Below are 18,728 nucleotides of genomic sequence, written 5' to 3'. Positions count from 1 at the left end.
CTAATACACTACATTACAAGAACCTACACTGTGAGAGTGCTTGCGATTAGCTAAGAAAAGTATTTGTAAAATTCCGGTTTATATTTGATCCACCCTCGTATTTTTATCAGTAGGTAGATTCAAATTTTAATTCCTTAATCGTACACATATTTTTGTAAAGTATACATTTCGATATAGAACCCTGCGTTTTTAAAAGTATTTTTCTAAGCTAGCTAAAAATAAATAATTTAGTAAACACAAAAATTAGTATTTGAAAGGTCTAATTTGTCCAGTTTTTTTTTCATTAGAATAGTCCTAAAAATATAAATTAAAAACATAATTCAGATAAATACGAAAACATTAGGAGGATAACATTTTTTTAAATATGCAGTTTCCTTCCATGTAAAACCAAAGAATATAACAATTAACTCCATATTAATTACAAAAATTAGAGGGCCTTAATATATGTTACGTTTCTGCATATTATTTTGGACTTTCAAAATTTTTTTTATTTTTACTACAACCACAACTATCATTTTCTCTGATACGCCGTATTAAGTTATCCAACTATTTCTCGTAAAAAACTCCTTTTCGTTGAATAGTCTACTAACTATTATATTTTTGGTAGATAAATAAACTTTTTTGGTTAACAATTACATTATTTTGTTGAAAGATCAATTATTTCGTTTTAAATTCAACAACTTTGTTAAAAAGGCAGTTATGTGTTGAAAATTTAACTATTTGGTTGAAAATTGATATTTTAAAGTAGAAAATTAAACGGTTTTATAGAAAATTCGCCTATTTAGATTGAAAATTATTCAACAGTTCAATTCAAGAAATTTGGTTGAAATTTTGTTTTTCTCTTGGCTGAAAAAGTGAACAATTCGGTTACAATTTTTGTTCCTTTCTTGAATAAAAAATCTTTTTTAGTTGAAAAATCAACTAATTTGTATACAATTCGTCTTTTTTATCAACTCGACTATTTTTTATTTCAAATTTAAATACTTTATAGTGGATATATCGACTATTACATTTGTCGTTGAGAATTATCCTTTCTAATTAAAAACTCAATTATTTGGTTTAAAAAATTTTTTGTGTTGGAAATTCAACTTATTGTAGAAAATTTGTCTATTTGATTGAAAATTTTATCGTTTGGTTGAAAATTCATATTTTGGATTAAAAATTCAACTGTTTTGTAGAATTCAATTCAATGAATAAATTAAACTATTTTTTATTTAAATTTAAAATATTTTCTGATTAAAATATCAATTTTTACTTTGATTTATTTTGTTGCTTTTTTACTTTTTATTATACTGGTTATAAATTTAATTATTTTGTTAAAATTTACTATTATTTATTATTTAAGTTACTATTTTGTTGAAAATTGAATTTTTTTTGTTGAAAATTACACTATTTTGGTAGAAAATTCAACTATTTAGTGTAAAATAAATTTTTTTGGTAATAATTCATATTTAGGGCTAAAAATTCAACTATTTTTTTCAGAAAATTCGCCTTCTTGGCTTTAAATGTCAACTACTTTATTGATATTCGTATTTTCTGAAAGAATTGAACTGTTTTATACTTAAAATTATAATCTTTTTGGATTTAAACATCAAATATTATATTTTTTGTTCAGGATTATTAAGTTTCATGGAAAAAATGACCTTTTGTTGATTCCTCTTTTTGATTTCAATTAAAATATTTTTTAGTTCATCAAGTATTACCTTTTTTCGTTGAAAATTCGTATTTAATGATTTGAAATTTTATTAATTGATATAAAATTCGTCTTTTTGGATTGAAAATACCAATATTTTGGTAGAAAACTTAACTATTTTGTTTAAAAAATTAATTTTTTCCGTAATAATTCATATTTTAGGGCTAAAATTCGACTATTTTTTCAGAAGATTCATCTTCTTGTCCTTAAAAATCAACTACTTTGTTTAAAAGTCGTACTTTGTTCCTGAATTCATCCGTTCTTTATTTAAAATTATAGAATATTTTAAGTTTAAATATCAAATACAACATTTTTCTTTTAGAATTCATGATTTCAGTTGCAAATTTATCTTTTTTGTTGGAAAATGAATATTCTTGGGTGAAAATTGATTTCCAAAAACAAAATTTATTTATCATTCGGTTTATGATTTTCATAAAAAAGGGGAAAAAGAGGGAAAGTGTTCTGCGAAAATTAAAATTTAATAAATGAAAAATATATTTTTTTAATACAAATTATTAATCAAAGTTTATAGTTCATTTGTAAAATAAATGATAGGGGTAAGTCATTTATTTTAAAGAAAAAAATTTAATATTTTAATTATTGGTCATTTTTCTTACGTACTGGTTTTGATAAAATTCTTTTTTTTCTTTTACCAAATAGTAGAATTTTCAAATAATAAAGACAGATTCTAAACTAAAAAAATGAAACAGTTCAATTTTCAACCAAAAATCAAATAGTTTAATTTTCAGCAAATATGATAAATTTTCAAACAAGATTAATTTTTTACTAGAAGAAACCGATTTTTAAACCAAATTGTTAAATTTTCAACCACAAAAATCAACCAAAAATAGAATAATGAAATTTTTAGATAAAAAAAATGAATTTCCAACAATATATACAATTTGCAACAAAGAAAGTCAATTTTCAACTAAAAAAGACATCATTTTCAAACAAAAATGGATTATTTAAATTTTCTGTGAAAAAAGTTAATTCTCAACAAAAGAAGTGATTTTTTGAGCAGAATATTTACATTTTTAGCAAATATAGATGAATTTTCAACTAAAGTAATAAATCTTCAACCAAACAATTGCTTTAAGACGAAAAATTGAGCAGTTCATATTTTTCTACCAACAAATATTTTAATATTAAATAAAAGGCAGTTTAATATAAAGGAAAAGGCGAATTTTAAAGAGAATACTGCATTTTTAAGTTGAAAAATCAATTATAAAAACGACTCATTATAATATTTCAATTTTTATCGAAATAAATTAATTTTAAAAATAAAAAAAATAAATTATTCAAAAACGAAATAGTTCAATGTTCAGTTAAAAACAAATTTTGAACCAAAAAAAAAAGAAGTTTTGAACAAAATACTTAAACTTTCAGCCAAAAATAATGAATTTTCAAACAAGATGTTTTTTTTTAATATTTGGATTTTTACTCAAAGAAAGGAATTTTTAACCAAAATAAATTAATTTGTAAACAAGAAGAATAATTTAAAAAAAAAAAGATCGATTTTCAAACTCACAGTTGAATTTTCAACTAAAAAGATCAATTTTCGAGAAAACAAAAACTATATTTCTTTAATTCTTTAAATTTTGAACCGAATAATGATTTTTCGACCAAAAACATTAATTGTTGAGCATCAAGATTAATTTTCAGCGAAGAAAAGAATGTTCAATAAAATACATTAAGTTTAATCTAAATGATTGATTTTTAAACTAAAAGAGGTGAATTTGTAACTAAAAATGGATAAGTTAAATTCTCCATTAATCAGTTTTTATTGAAAAATCTGATTTTCACCAAAACATTTTATTTTAAACCAAAGAGATGGATCTTCGATAAACAAACTAAAATACAATAGATGATATTTCAGCCAAAAAATATTTTAACTTCAATAAGTTAAAAAAAAAAGTTCAAATAAAAAAAAAATCAATTTTAAACAAAAACATATAAAAGACAAATTTCCAACACAATATTTAAATTTTCAACCAAAGAGTAGAAACTTCAATAGTTAAAACTGTAATAAAAAACAGTTAAATTCAACCAAACAGAAAAAGGGGACAGATTTTCTCTAAAACAGTTTTTTAAAAATAATATCTCAATATGATTTTTATTTTCGTTATAAAAAATAGAAAACTTTTTAAATTATGTATTTTAAACTTTCTTTCAAAACTATGCAAGAAAAACTGACCCTATTCAAAATATTAAATTTTGTTTAAACTGAATGCCTGACCCTTTAAAACTATTTTACGAATAAACTATAAATTTTGATTAATACTTTTTTATAGAAGAAACTATATTTCATATATTAAATTTGAATTTTCGCCGAAAGGAACAAACTGTGATGCCTTGAATATTGTAAAATTCTTATTCTCAAAATTAATTTACCTCCTATCGTTATCGTATATGTGATTGTATTACAAATCGCCATCGATCGTTTCTGCCACGGGCATGAGATTGAAAATTCTAAAAAAACGTGTGTCTTCCAAGGCAAAACGAAACAAATCTCGAGGCAATCTTCCCTCAGATTCATTGTCTTTATCATGTAACCTTCACGTAATCGACAGCACAATAAACTACTCAAAGTGCATTTGACTTTCTCATCAATCTGCTTTTTCCTCAATATGTGAGGGAAATCGTCTCCGTGAAATAGAAATTTCTTCATATGCCAGTCACTTGAACTCAAGGGACCTTTTTCATAACACAAAGCACGATATAATTGCCAGCAGAAAAAATTTCTGTGGTAAATGTTCATGTCGATATCGTCGTTTGGTATCTATAAAAAACAGAGATGTTTCACCATATTTGATGCTCAATTTATTAAATAATTAGAATAAATTCATTACAAACCTCGGGGCCACTTCAGATATTGAAAACAGTGTAAATAGTGTCACAAATTAAAGAAAAAAATTGTGTCCAAATAGTGCCATTACATTTTTCAAGTATTAAATTTATTTAGTTTGAACTTAAAAGTGTATAGCTCCAAATTAAAAAGTGTGCAATGGAAAATTAATTTTATTTTTGAAGTAAAATTTCCATTTTTCTAACCCAATATTTTCAAATTATTAAAAAGTAACTTTAATGTTTATTTTAAATGATGTTCAAAATATTTTCGCAATTCTTCCCCTCTTTTTCCACTTAAATGCGAACCTTCTTAATAGAAGCCAATATTATAATCTAAATATTTTTGGTTAAAAGTTCATTCCTTTGTATTTAGTTTCAATTTATGGTCAAGAATTCACCTTTATTGGTTAAAAGTATTAATATTTGGTTAAAAATTGAATTTATTTGTTAAATATTCAACAATTTGATTACAATTTTTAGACTTTTTTTGACTAACAAAGTTTTTGTTGTTGAAAATTCATATCTATCTGTACAAATTTAATCTTTTTAAAATTGAACTCTCGTGCACAAAAATCGTATTTTAGACTTACTTGAAAATTCATCAATTTAGTAGTAAATTTAACTACTTGAATTTTAAAATTTGATGTATTTTGTTGAAAATTCGTATTTTTTGTGGAAAGTCAATTTTTTTGTTAAAAAAAAAGACTGGTTAAACATTATCCGCTTCGGTTGAAAATTGACTTTCTTGTTTTAATTTCAACTTTTTCTAAAAAATTCTTACTTTAGACTCGAAAATTCAGCAATATGGTAAAAAAAATCGACTATTCGAAAATTTGAATTGACGTGTTTTAATGAAAATTCGTATTTTTTGTAGAAGGCCAATAATTTGGTAAAAAAAAATAACAGTCTGATTAAAAATTACCCGTTTCGGTTGAAAATTACCTTTCTCGTTGAAAATTCAACTGTTTTGTAGAAAGTTTGTATTTTAGACTCAAAAATTTATCAATTTAGTAGATAATTTAACTACTTGAATATAGAAACATGACATGTACTACACTTTTCTTTTAATTTGTATTTTTTGGTAGAAAATCCATTTTTTTGGTCAAAAAAGCAGCTACCTGGTTAAAAATGATCTGTTTCGATTGAAAGTTAACTTTTCTGTTAAAAATGGAAATTGACGTATTTTGTTGCAAATTCCCCCGTTTTTTAGTATGAAATCCATTTTTGTTGTTAAAATAGAAACTATCTGATTAAACATTAATCAGGTGCGGTTAAAAATTAACTTTTTTGTTGAAAATTCAACTATTTTGTAGAAAATTCGTATTTCCGGCTCGAACATTCAAGAATTTAGTAGAAAATTAAAAAATTTTGTTGAAAATTGATGTATTTTGTAGAAAACTCATCTGATCTTTTTCGGTTGAGAACTAACTTTGTTCTCAAAAATTCAACTGCTTTACAGAAAATTCGTATTTCCGGCTACAACATTTAAGAATTTAATCCAAAATTGAATGATTTTTTTGATTGTTGAAGATTCCACCATTTTCTTAAAAACTCACACTTATTGGCTCAATATTCAACTGTTTTGTTAAAAATTCGTCTCTTTGGCTTGAAAATTCAATAATTTGATTGCACACTTTTTTCTTTTTTGGCTAACAAATTTTATATGGGGTTAGAAATTCTTCTAGTTTTGTAAAATTTAAAACTATTTTGGTTAAAAAAGCAACTATCTGGTTATAAATTGATTTTTTTCGATTGCAAATGAACTTTTTTGTTGAAAATTCAACTGCTTTATAGAAAATTTTTATTTTTGACTTGAAGATTCAAGAATTTAGTAAAAAATTTAACTATTTGGTTTAAAATTTATGTATTTTATTGAAAATTTATATTTTTTGGTTATAATATTATTATAAATTCAAGCTTTTTTATGAAAAAAGCAACTATCTGGTTAAAAAGTAATTTGTTTCGGTTAACAATTAATCTTTTTGTTGAAAATTCAACTTTTTCATAGAAAATTCGTATTTTAGACTCGAAAATCCATCAATGAAATAGGTGGGTTTAAAAGGCAACTGTTTGGTTGAAAATTAATATGTTTTGGTTAAGGATTCACGTATTTTGCTAAAAAAATTCTATTTAATTAGTTAAATTTAACTCTTTTTTTATATTAAATAAAAATCAGTTTTTGATTAAATATCAAATATTACAGTTTTCCTTGAATTTATTAATTATTTTTTTTGTAGAAAATTCATTTTTTTATTGAAAAAATTAATTCTATTAAATAAAAATGCAAAAATTCTCTTCTAGCTAAATATTAATAGTTTTAAGATTAAAAATTCAATTATTTAGTTTGAAAATTTATCAAATTTGTTGAAAATATGTCTTCTTCTAGTAAAAAATTAGTCTTTTTGGTTAAAAATTAGCCATTTGTTTGAAAAGGTACGTATTTTGTTGAAAATTCATCTTTTATAGTCGAAAATTGGTCTTCTTGGTTGAAAATTCGAGAATTTGGTTACAAAATTATGTATGTTTCTGACAAATTTACCTTTTGGTTGAAAGTTTAACTATTTGGTTAAAATATCAACTGTTTTGTAGAAAGCTCATTTTCTTTGTTAAAAAATTTAAAAGTTAAAGAAAAAATTAATCTGTTTTGGTTAAGGATTAAACTGTTTTGTTCGAAGTTTGTCCTTTTTGGTTCGATTCAACTGTTTTTGATTGAAAATGAAAATCGTTTCTTCGTTAAAATATCAATTATTACATTGATTAAAAAATATTTTAAGATACTCTGAAATATTTTCAATATTGTGGTGAGTCCGAGGCCTGTCATGATTTAATGATATTTATACTCACCGGTTGTGGAATGAAGGAAAAATATGTTCCTAGAGTAGCAGTAGCTAAAAAAATGAGTATATCTTCATAAGGAACTAATCCATTCGCACAATGAGGATGATATGAACTTCCAACGTGTAAAAAACTACAGGCAACAGTAGTCGCTCGTAATTGTTGTATCACTGAATCCATTACATTAGCGTCCGTAACTCCAATAATACCATCAGTTACAATAACTAAATCTGTAAAAGAATCAAATCAAATCTTTTGATACATTTTTCTATTTATTTTTTTTTATTAAATTCTTGTAAATTTATAAATTTACTAATTAATTGTTTATTTTGTAAGTACATATTATATAAAAAAATGTCCTGTCTGGATTTTTACAGGGGGGGGGGGGGGGGGGGGGGGGGTGATTTTCTCTTTTAATTTTCCTTCAATTGTCTTGCCAGTCATTCAAAATTGTTTAGGTTTTATTTTAAAAGATTAATTTTAAGTTTTGATGGTATAAAAATAAGTCGAAAAAGAAGCTGGCAGATTTTAAAAACTTTTTTTTAAGTTTTGAGGATTTAAACACTTTTTTAATTAAAATTTTGGGTTATTTTAAAAGATATTTAGAACTTTCAGAAGTTTTAAAAAGATCCGAACATAATGAAACATTTTTTATTTTTAACAAAGTGTAAACATTACATTTCGAATGATTTCTAAAAATATTAGTTAAATCTTGAAAATATGAAGGTAATTTTTTTAGTTTTAAAAGATTTTTCAACAATTTTAGAAAAATTTTCGATGGTTTAAGAAAATATTTAGAAGAATTGAAAAAATTCTGAAAAATTCAAAACGATTTAGGTTTTATTTTAAACGATCGATTTTAAGTTTGGTTGATATCAAAATATTTCGAAAAAGAAGCTGGCAGATTTCACGACATTTTTCTTTTAATTTTAGAGCATTTCAAATAGTTTATTAGGAAAACTGGGTTATTTAAAAAGATAATAAGAAGTTTTGAAAAGATTAGAAAATAATTTAAAAAATGTTTAATTTAAATTAAAAAAGAATTTTGAAGATCCCGAAAAAATAAGCTTTTGAACAATTTTGAAAGGTTTCCATACAATACAAAATTTTCTTGGGATTCCTGAGAACATTTCAAATGATTTTTTACTTTCAAATATTACTTTTCAAATGATTATTAAAAATATTTGTTAAATCTTGAAAATTTGAAGGTAATTTTTTTGGTTTTAAAAGAGTTTTCAAACATTTTAGAAAAGTTTTCAATCATTTTAAAACATATTTAGAAGTTTTGAAAAAATTCAAAACGATTTACGTTTTATTTTAAAAGATTAATTTCAAGTTTTAATAATATCAAAATATTTCGAAAAAGAAACTGAACGGTTTTAAGAAACTTTTTTTTTTTAATTTTAAAGGATTTTAACCAATTTTTAAAGAAAACTTTGGGTTATTTAAACAAATTCTTAGAAGTTTTGAAAAGATTCAAGAATAATTTTAATCTGGAGAATGTTTGAAAAAAAATCAAAAAAGTGTAGATTTTTGACGATCTCGAAAAAAAGGTTTGGAAATTTTGAAAGGTTTTCATATAATAAACAATTTTCTTGAGATTCCTGATAAATTTTCAAATGACTTTTTACCTTGAAACATTTCATTAAAAATGATTTCTAAACATATTTTTTCAATCTTGAAATCTTGAAGGTAATTTTTTTAGTTTTAAGAGATTTTCAAAAATTTTAAACAGCGTGTAGATTTTTGAATATCTCGGAATAAAGTTTTGCAACTTTTTAAGATTTTTAAAGGTATCCAGGTAATAAACAATGATTAAGATATTATTTTTTTATTGCGAAGAATCTTAAAACAAATATAGAAGGTTCACAGTTTTTAAAAAGATTACAAAATAAATGTTCTTTTAAATATAAATCAGAACGTAGATTTTTGAAGATTTCTAAAACATTCGACGTTTTGTAAGAATTTTGAAAGGCATCAAGAAAATAAAAAACTTTTCTTAAGATTCCTGAAGGACATTTTTAATAACTTTTTATATGAACAATTAATTTTATAAGATTTAACAGTAATAGTCCAAATATTTCTAAAAATGTTATTAATATTTGTAAAAATCTTTTATGAATAGACTTAATTTTGGCTGGAATCAACTCAAAATGTCTTTTCAAAGACTCTTTGCTGTGATATTTTTCATAGTGTGGCGGTTTTTCACAGTCAAATTTTTTAATTTTCCAGGTCAAACTAAAATTAACATATTCATGTTTGTCGTAAAACGCAAACATTCCTTTAAATTCGGGACATTCATTCTAAACATTCTTTAACACAAAAGAGCAAAAAATTATTTTTAAAATGAAATTATGAATCTTCAACTGGAATAATTTAATTTTTAACCAGAAAGATGAATTTTTAACTAAAATGATGCATATTTAACTAGAATAATTGAATTTTCGACCAAAAAGATGATTGCTTGAACAAAAAGGTTATTTTTCAAACAAAAAGATGAACTTTTCTACTAAACTATGAAAAAATAATTCTAAAGGAAAAGTGGAATATTTACAATTTTAATGAACAACATTAATTTTCAACATAACTGATGAATTTTTAAATAAACTGATTAATCTTCAACTGGAAAAGTTGAATTTTATACGAAAAACATGAGTTTTTTAACAATAAGAATTTTTCAACTGGAATAGTTTAATTTTAAACCAAAAAGATGAGTTTTCAACTAAAAAAAAAGAATCTTAAACTAAAATACTTGAATTTTCAACACCCATAAATTGATTTTGACTAAAAAAAAAAAATTCCTACCAAAACTTAGATAATAAAGTGTTAAGTTGAAAAAAAAACAAAGTTTAACCAAAAAAGATGAATTTTCAACTAAAATAAAGAATCTTAAATTGAAAAACTAGAATTTTCAACCCCAAAAAATTGATTTTTATTAAAAAACATAACTTGTCTACCAAAACATAGATAATAAAGTTTTAAGTTAAAAAATAAAGTTTAACCAAAAAAGATGAATTTTAAGAAAAAACATAATTTTCCATCCTAAAAAAACACAAGAAATCAATTTTTAATTAAAATGAGTCTTAAAAAAAAATTCAACAAAAGAGATTAACTTTCAACCAAGTAATTTTCTTTACAAAGTAAATACAAAAATTTCAAATAAAATAATAAATCTTCAACTATAATACTTAAATATAACTTTTCAACAATATTAATTTTAAACAAAAAATTAATTTTTGACAAAACTGGTGCATTTTTACTCAACAAAAATGAAATTTCAAACCAACGAAATTATTTTCTTACCAAAATAGGAGAATTTTCAACCATAAATTTTCAAAAAAATAGTTCAACGAGCAAAAAAATTAATTTTCAAAACAAAAGACGAATTTTTAACCATAAAGGGTGACTTTAATAAAATTGTTGAGTTATCTATTAAATCGTTTCATTTTTATCCAAAAAAGATGAAATTTCTCTTAAAGCAGATGATTTTTCATCAAAAAAATATAAGAAAATAGTTTTTTCATCAGAAGAAGATTCCAGTTGACTCTTCAAGATAAAAATATGAATTCTTAAACAGAAAATAAGTTTCTACGATAAAAATGGAATTTTGAATTCAAAAAGTCGAATTTTTTGAAGGAAAAAGGATAAATTTGTAACAAAGTAGTTGAATTCTCTACCAAATAGTTGCATTTTTATCCAAGAGATATAAAATTTGTACTAAAACAGATAAATTTTTACTAAAAAACGTCAAAATTTCTTTTTCAAAGTTGAACTTTCATCCAGAAAAGATTTCAGGTCATTTTTCAGCACCAAAATATAAATCTTAAGCATAAAGTAAATTTTCTAAAAAAGAGTTCAATTTTCAACAAAACAGTAGAATTTTTAACCAAAAAGAATGATTAAAAAAAAAAGTTTAATTAAATAGTTGAATTTTCATCCAGAAAAGGTTTTAGTTCTTTTTTGAACACGAAAATATTAAATTTAATCAAAAATTAAATTTACTATGAAACAGTTAAATTTTCAACAAAGCAGCACAATCTTCAAACAAAAAGTATGACTTTTCAACCAAATTTTTTTTTTTAAACCAATCCCTTGCATTTTTATCAAAGATGTAATTTCTGCGGAAGTAGGTGAATTTTAAAATCAAAAAGACAACATTTAAAAAAATAGCTGAATTTTCTATCGAATAGTTGCATTTTTATTCAAGAAAGATGAAATTTCTTCTAAGACAGACGAATTAAAAAAAACTTTGAAAAGAATAGTTACATTTTCATCAAAAGATAATTTCAGTTCGTTTTCCTACACCAAAATAAGAATTGTAAACAAAAAGTTAATGTTTTGCTGAATAGTCGAATTTTGAACCAAAAAGTTGGACTTTCTAACAAGATTGTTGGTTTTTCAACCAAACAGTTGCATTTTTTAAAAAGAAAAATGAAAATTCTACTAAAACAGGTGAGTTTTTAAATCAAAAAGACAAATTTTCAAAAAAAAAAGAGTTTTATTTTCATCCAGAAAGATTTCAATTGTCTTTTTAACACAGAAAAAAATTTTAACAAAAAGTAAATTTGTTAGGAAATGGTCGATTTTTGAAAAAAGGGTTGAATCTTTATCTAAGAAAGATGCAATAATTCCACTGAAATATATGAACTTTTAAATCAAAAAAACAAATATTCAGAAAAAATTGATTTTATCCAAAAAAGATTTCAGGTGACTTATCAGTAACAATATATGAATTTTAAACAAAAGGACGAATTTTTAACAAAACAGTTGATTTGAATTTGAATTTTCAATAAAATAAAGAAATTTATGACTAAAAACATAATTTTCAGCAGAAAGTTTTTTGTCCAAGAACTTCGATGTTTTCTGTTTAACCTAGAACGGGTCCAACAGACCCGATCAAACTTTAAACTGAAATATCTCCGGTTTCAATAGACTCAGCTCCATTAATTTTTATTCTAAATGGTAACCCAGATTCTCCCAAAAAGCAATACTGTACAAATAGATATGAAACTTAATTGCGCACAATAAATATTTTGCAAAAAATGAGAAAACTTTTTGGAAAAAGACACTGCTAAAAAAAAACGTCCGGGTCCCTGGGACCCGTACCAGGACTTGTGGGTAAAAATAATAAAAATTTAAACTTCACTGCGATCAAAAGTGAATTCCTGGTTATTTCTCGGTCAAGTCGTCACCCTGGTTTAAACAATTTATAGCTTTTATCAATTTTAAATATACTACAATAAAGTTCATATTGATTCCGCACAAAAAATCTGTTTATTAGAGCAAAAAATTGTTAATACTTACGAGCACAACTATGATCTGGCAGAAGAGAAAGAGCCAGCATCCCATATCGCACCATATTAACAAAACTAGTCTCCGGTGAAACCATGGACATGCTCGACATGTTATTGCTGTTATTATTATTGTTATTATTTCCTATACTCGTGCCTCCCTCTTCAAAAAGACCTCCGACCAATCTTTCACTTTCCGCCCTCTGGTGTTCCAATTGTTGATTCACTACTCCCGTGACTTGTGCCACTTTTTCCTCCAAAATGCTTAATTGTTTTTCTATAAAATGCATGAGAGAACCAAGATTTCCCATGGTGACTAGCCAGCCCTGCACTAAAACTTGCTGAGCTGGATTCGAAAAAAAAGGCGTATGGGCTATCACTGTTACATAAATCTCCGGCTTCATCAGTCTTGTACTCCCAGGGATTATAAACTAAAAAAAATTCATTAAATACGATAAATCACTCAAATATAACTTTTCCATAGAAAAAAAACGCTGCATAATTAAGGGTGACCACAAACTTCACGGACTTATCTCTCAATAGTTTCTTATTTTCATTGAACATTAACACTTGAAGACTACAATTTTAATCTTGTTACATTTTTAATCTAGAAGATTATATAAATCGAATGAAAACATTTTTAATTCTAATTTAGAAATTTCTTATTTATAATCCCAGGGCATAACAATTAATATAACTAAAAATATCGAAATATTTTGAATCCTTACAATTCTTTGAAAACCCTTGAAACTCTTGAAAGATCTCCAAAATTCAATGAAATTACAAAAAATGTAATGAAAACATTTTTAGTTTCACTTCATACATTTTTAATTTATAACTCGGGGTGTAATAATTAATATAACTCGAAATATTGTAATATTTAAATTTTTCAAAATATTTTGAAATCCATGGAACTTTTTAAAGATCTCAAAACTTCAATAACATTTAAATAAATACCCTTAAATCATTGAAATCCTATAAAATACCTTGAAATGATTAAAATTTACTAAAGAATTGTTGGAACTTTTTAAGGTCCTGGAAATTATTTATTAAATTATTACAAATTGAATGAAAAAAATCTAATTTTAATTGATAAATTTGTTATCTCAGGGCATTACAATTAATATAACTAGAAATATCGAAATATTTAAAATCATTTGAAAACCCTTAAAACTTTGAAAGCACTTAATTTTACTTGATAAATTTTTCATTTATAAACTCAGTGCATAACAATTAATATAAATCGAAATATTGTAATATTTCAAATATTTCAAATCCTTCAAAATCTTTTAAAATCCCTTCAAACTTTAAAGATCTCCAAAATTCAATGGAATTTTAAAAAATGCCCTTAAATCTTTAAAATCCTTTAAAATCTAATAAGAAATCTTTGGAATTATTGTAAGGAACTTGGAAATTATTTTTTATTTGTTAAATTATTATAAATGGAATGATTTATAATTTTACTTCGTAACATTTTAATTTATAATCTCTCTTTAAAATTCCTTCGAATGATTGTAATGTACTAAAAAATCCTTGGAATCTTTTTAAGGTTCTTGGAAATTATTATTTTTAATTAAATTACTATGAATGTATTGAAAAAAAATTGAATTTATTTTATAAAATTTTAAACTTAGGGCATTACATCTAATATAACTCGAATATCGAAATATTTCCAATTTTTTCAAATATTTGGAAATCCCTTCAAATTTTTCCAAGATCTCCAAAATTCAATATAATTAAAGAAATACCCTTAAGTCTTTAAAATCCGTTTAAAATGCCTTCAAATAATTAAAATCTACTAAAATATCCTTGAAATCTTTTTAAGGATCCTGGAAATTATTTTTTTATTTATTAAATTATTATAAATGGAATGAAAAAAATTTTTAATTAATACATTTTTTTCTGGGCATTACAATTAATATAACTCGAAATATTTCAAATTCTTTAAAAATCCTTGAAACTTTGAAAGATGTAAAAAATGCAATGGATTTAAAAAAAATAAAATGGAATGAAAATATTTTTTATTTTACTAAATACATTTTTAATTTATGAACTCAGGGCATAACATTTATATAAATCAATATATTGTAATATTCCAAATATTTCAAATCCTTCAAAATATTATGAAATCCCTTGAAACTTTTTAAAGATCTCCAAAATTCAATGGAATTAGAAAAATATCCTTAAACCTTGAAAATCCTTTAAAATCCCTTCAAATAATTAAAATCTACTAGAAAATTCCTGGAATTTTTGTAAGGATCTTGGAGATTATTTTTTAATTATTCAATTATTATTAATGGAATGATTTATAATTTTAGTTTCTAAAATTTAAATTTATAGTCACTCTTTAAAATCCGTTTGAATGATTGTAATCTACTAAAAAATTCTTGGAATGTTTTTAATTTTCTTGGAAATTATTATTTTCCATTAAATTACTATGGATGTAATGAAAAATTTTTTTATTTAATTTATAAATTTTTAAACTCAGGGCATTACAGTTAATATAACTCGAAATATAAAAATATTTCAAATATTTAAAATAGTTAAAAAAATTTGGAAATCCCTTGAAATGTTTCCAAGATCTCCAAAATTCAATTGAATTAAAAAAATACCCCTAAGTCTTTAAAATCCTTTTAAAATGCCTTCAAATAATTAAAATCTAGTAAAAAAATCTTGGAATATTTTTAAGGATCCTGAAAATTATTTTATAATTTATTATTTTATCAGTTCAAATGCTGAAATGTACACAGCTGGTCAATTTCAATATAAAATAAAAAATTTGTACCATTTTTGGAATTCAGATTTCAAAAGATATATTGTAAGGATTGTAAATTAAAATTTTACACAGGAATTATAAAAAAAAAATTCAAATTAAATTCCCGATTATCCGAAAAATGCAAAATTTAAGAAAATCTGCCACGGTCACTTTTAATATGTGCAAGATAATAAGATTGACCAATTTGACACTTTTCAAGTAATCAAAAATTTAATACATTTTATTATGGCCATGGGGAACACTTTTTTAGCATCCGGTGTCCATAAACTATATACTTTGTTTTTATTTCATATTAAAATTGAAAATAATAAATAAATCAAACTTTTGTTCATTTGAAAAGTGTCAATCGGAGAAAAAAATTGCCACGTGCAATTTCAATGAAAAATAAAAAAAAGAGTCAAATTTGATAAAAATATGATTATTAATCATATTTTCACTTAAAATATAACGATTTTATATTTCGTTGAAACATTATATTTTTTAGTTGAAAATTCAACTTCATGATTCAAAATTCATGTATTTTATTGAAAATCCCTCTTTTTTGGATGAACCTTATTCTATTTTTATTTAAATATTTATTTTTCTTAGATTAACATGCATTCCTAAATTAAAAAATTTAACAATTTTATTGGAAATTGCTTTCGTGTTTGCTTGAAAATTTATCGTTTCTAGTTTAAAATTCATTTCTTTGGTTGAAAATTCGTGTTTTTTTTTGTTATCTTTTCCAGTTGACAAATACAATTATATGGTTGAAAATTCGTCTTTTTCAGTGAAAAATTCTTCTTGCTTTAAAATGGTTCCATCTTTGCCAATTTTGTTCAAAATACTTATGTATTTTTGTTGAAAATTAATTTTCAATTAATATTGAACTATTCCACTTTTTTAAATTGGTCTTTTTTGTTCAAATCCATTTCTTTAATGAAAACTATATTTATTTGTTAAAAAACTGACTTTACTTTTGTTTACAATTAATTTTTGCAAATAGAAACTAAAAATACAACTAAAATATCGTCTTTTTCATTGAAAGTTAATATATGAAAAATAATTTCTTTGGTTAAAAATTTAAATATTTTTCTTAAACTTCGTTTTTTAAAATATTATTATATTTTTATTATTTTATTTTTTAATTTTCTCTTTATTTAGAAAACTATTTTTTTGAAAAATTTATTCCTTGGTTGAAAATTCATTATTTTTGATTGAAATACAATTTTTTAAGTTGCAAGTTCGTCTTTTTAGTAGAAAATTATATGTTTGAACATTCTTTTTTCGTTTAAAAATTAACTTGTTTGGCTAAAATGTAAATATTTAGTTAAAACTTCTTTTTTAATCAGGTTCATTTTTACTGAAAATGTAACAATTCCTTTTTTGGTAAAAATTGATCTTTTTGGTAGAATATTATTGTTGCTATTTGTGCATTCACTTCTTTGTTTACAAATTTAACTATTCTATTCTAAATTCGATTGTTTTTTTCTGTTCAAAACTAATTTTTTGAATATAAAATTTAAAACTGTTAAAACTGTATATTTTTCAGTTGAAAGTGCATTTCTTCCGTTGAAAATTAAATTTGTTATCAGAAAATGTAACTATTCCATTTCTGGTTAAATACTTCTTTTTAGTTCTAATATAAATTTTCAAGGTTGAAAATTTAACAATTTTGTTGAATTTTCTTTAAATATATTTTTATCAGTTGAAAATCCATCTTTTTTAGTCAAAATTATTCTTCTTGTTTGAAAATCATCTACTTTCGTTACTATTTTTTTTTTGAACATTACAAATTTGGTTGAAAACTTGTTTTTTTTGTTCGAAAAAAAAATTTTGTTTAAAATTATTTTTTAAAGTGTTTTTAAAAAATTTTGAATATCTGTAGAAAATTATAGGTTTGAACATTAAATGATTTATTTTTAAAGACAATCTTTTGTTTGAAAATTTAAATATTTTGTTGAACCTTTTGTGAGGCAATATTGATTTTTGTTCTGAAAATGTAACTATTGTATTTTTTGTTGAAAATTAATCATTTTTAGTTGAAAATTCAACAATGTGGTAAAAAATTCGTGCATTTTGCTCAATATTCGTAGATTTTAAAGAATATTAGTATTTTTGTTCGCAAATTCATTTCTTTGTTGAAAATTTCACTATTTTGTTGTGGATTCGATTTTTTCTATCGAAATTAATTTTTGCAACTAAAAATTTAACTGTTCCATTTTTTGTTAAAAATGAATATTTTTTTCTTTAAAATTAATTTCTTTCGTTAAAAATCTAACTATTTCGTTGAAAATTCATCGTCTTTCGTAGCAAATTATTCTTCTTGTTTAAAAATTCATTTCTTTGTCTGAAAATTCGTGTTTTTTTTTTATCGGGTTGAAAATTAATTTTTTCAACTGCAAACTTAAGTATAAATTAAAAATCTCAGTTAAAAATGTATTTATATTAATATTAGGCTCTGAAATCTTGTCGCCCATATATATTTACATACAGTAAATGATATTTTTTCCCTCATTTCCTAATCTGCGACCACCCTGATAATTATTATAATTACCGGTCTAGTGATTCCTTCCAGACATCTTTTTGTGGCTTGACATACCTCGTCGATCACAACTTGCCCATTTTGAACGTCCTGTAATAAATATTATTCTTAAAAAAGATTCACTAATTTAAAATAAGATATATGAAATCTGAATTAAATAGAAACTATAAACGGTACTTAATGAAAAAAATAGAAAAGAAAACTTACTATAGTAGCAAGTGATGGACTCAGATCTAAACTGAAGACCATTCTGTATTTATGTGCTAGAAATATCAGGGAAGTCGTCGACGATATTCGATAAAAAAATTTATGGCTATTATCAGCACTCCAGGAGGCTGGTATTTCTTTTGGAACTACTGAGACAATTTCCAGTTCTGGAGTCTCTTCATTTTCAAATGCAGTTTCTTGTATTGCTACGACTGTATCTAAATGTTCTATCTTCCACTGAGCTCTCACATTCCGTGATATGGGAAAACCCTTTTTCATTAAGAGAAACACAGTCTCAGCTTCGAGGACTAATTTCGCCTTAAAATATTTAAAAAAAAAAAATGTTATATAATTATTGAAAGTATATTAGCAATTTTATTAGAATTGTAATATGAATAAATACTGCACGAAACATAACTTAAGAGGAAACTACCAGTGATAAACAATTATAATTTAATTTACAACATGCAAACTTAACTAGATTTTAAAGCAATGTTTGACAGTAATGCTTTAGGGATCATACATAAATTACGTAAGCGCTCAAGGGGGGGGGGG

At 23.6% G+C, this 18,728-nt stretch overlaps 1 protein-coding gene across 2 annotated transcripts in view; it reads right to left on the bottom strand.

The window, feature by feature from the left end:
• Positions 1-18,728, bottom strand: part of LOC117171206 (KICSTOR complex protein SZT2-like) — a 132,777-nt gene that overhangs the window by 106,993 nt on the left and 7,056 nt on the right. For both annotated transcript variants that reach the window (XM_033358289.1, XM_033358290.1), the window contains exons 2-6: positions 18,174-18,491; positions 17,979-18,056; positions 12,680-13,097; positions 7,385-7,605; positions 4,085-4,472 (exon numbers count right to left, since the gene is read on the bottom strand). In XM_033358289.1, the coding sequence (XP_033214180.1) occupies positions 4,085-4,472; positions 7,385-7,605; positions 12,680-13,097; positions 17,979-18,056; positions 18,174-18,491 (1,423 nt within the window). The remainder of the gene's footprint in view (positions 1-4,084; positions 4,473-7,384; positions 7,606-12,679; positions 13,098-17,978; positions 18,057-18,173; positions 18,492-18,728) is intronic.

The sequence above is a fragment of the Belonocnema kinseyi genome, chromosome 4 (assembly GCF_010883055.1).
Source record: "Belonocnema kinseyi isolate 2016_QV_RU_SX_M_011 chromosome 4, B_treatae_v1, whole genome shotgun sequence".
Taxonomy (NCBI): Eukaryota; Metazoa; Arthropoda; class Insecta; order Hymenoptera; family Cynipidae; genus Belonocnema; species Belonocnema kinseyi.
The sequence above is the reverse complement of the archived record's forward strand: the minus strand, read 5'-3'. Positions and strand labels throughout refer to the sequence as shown.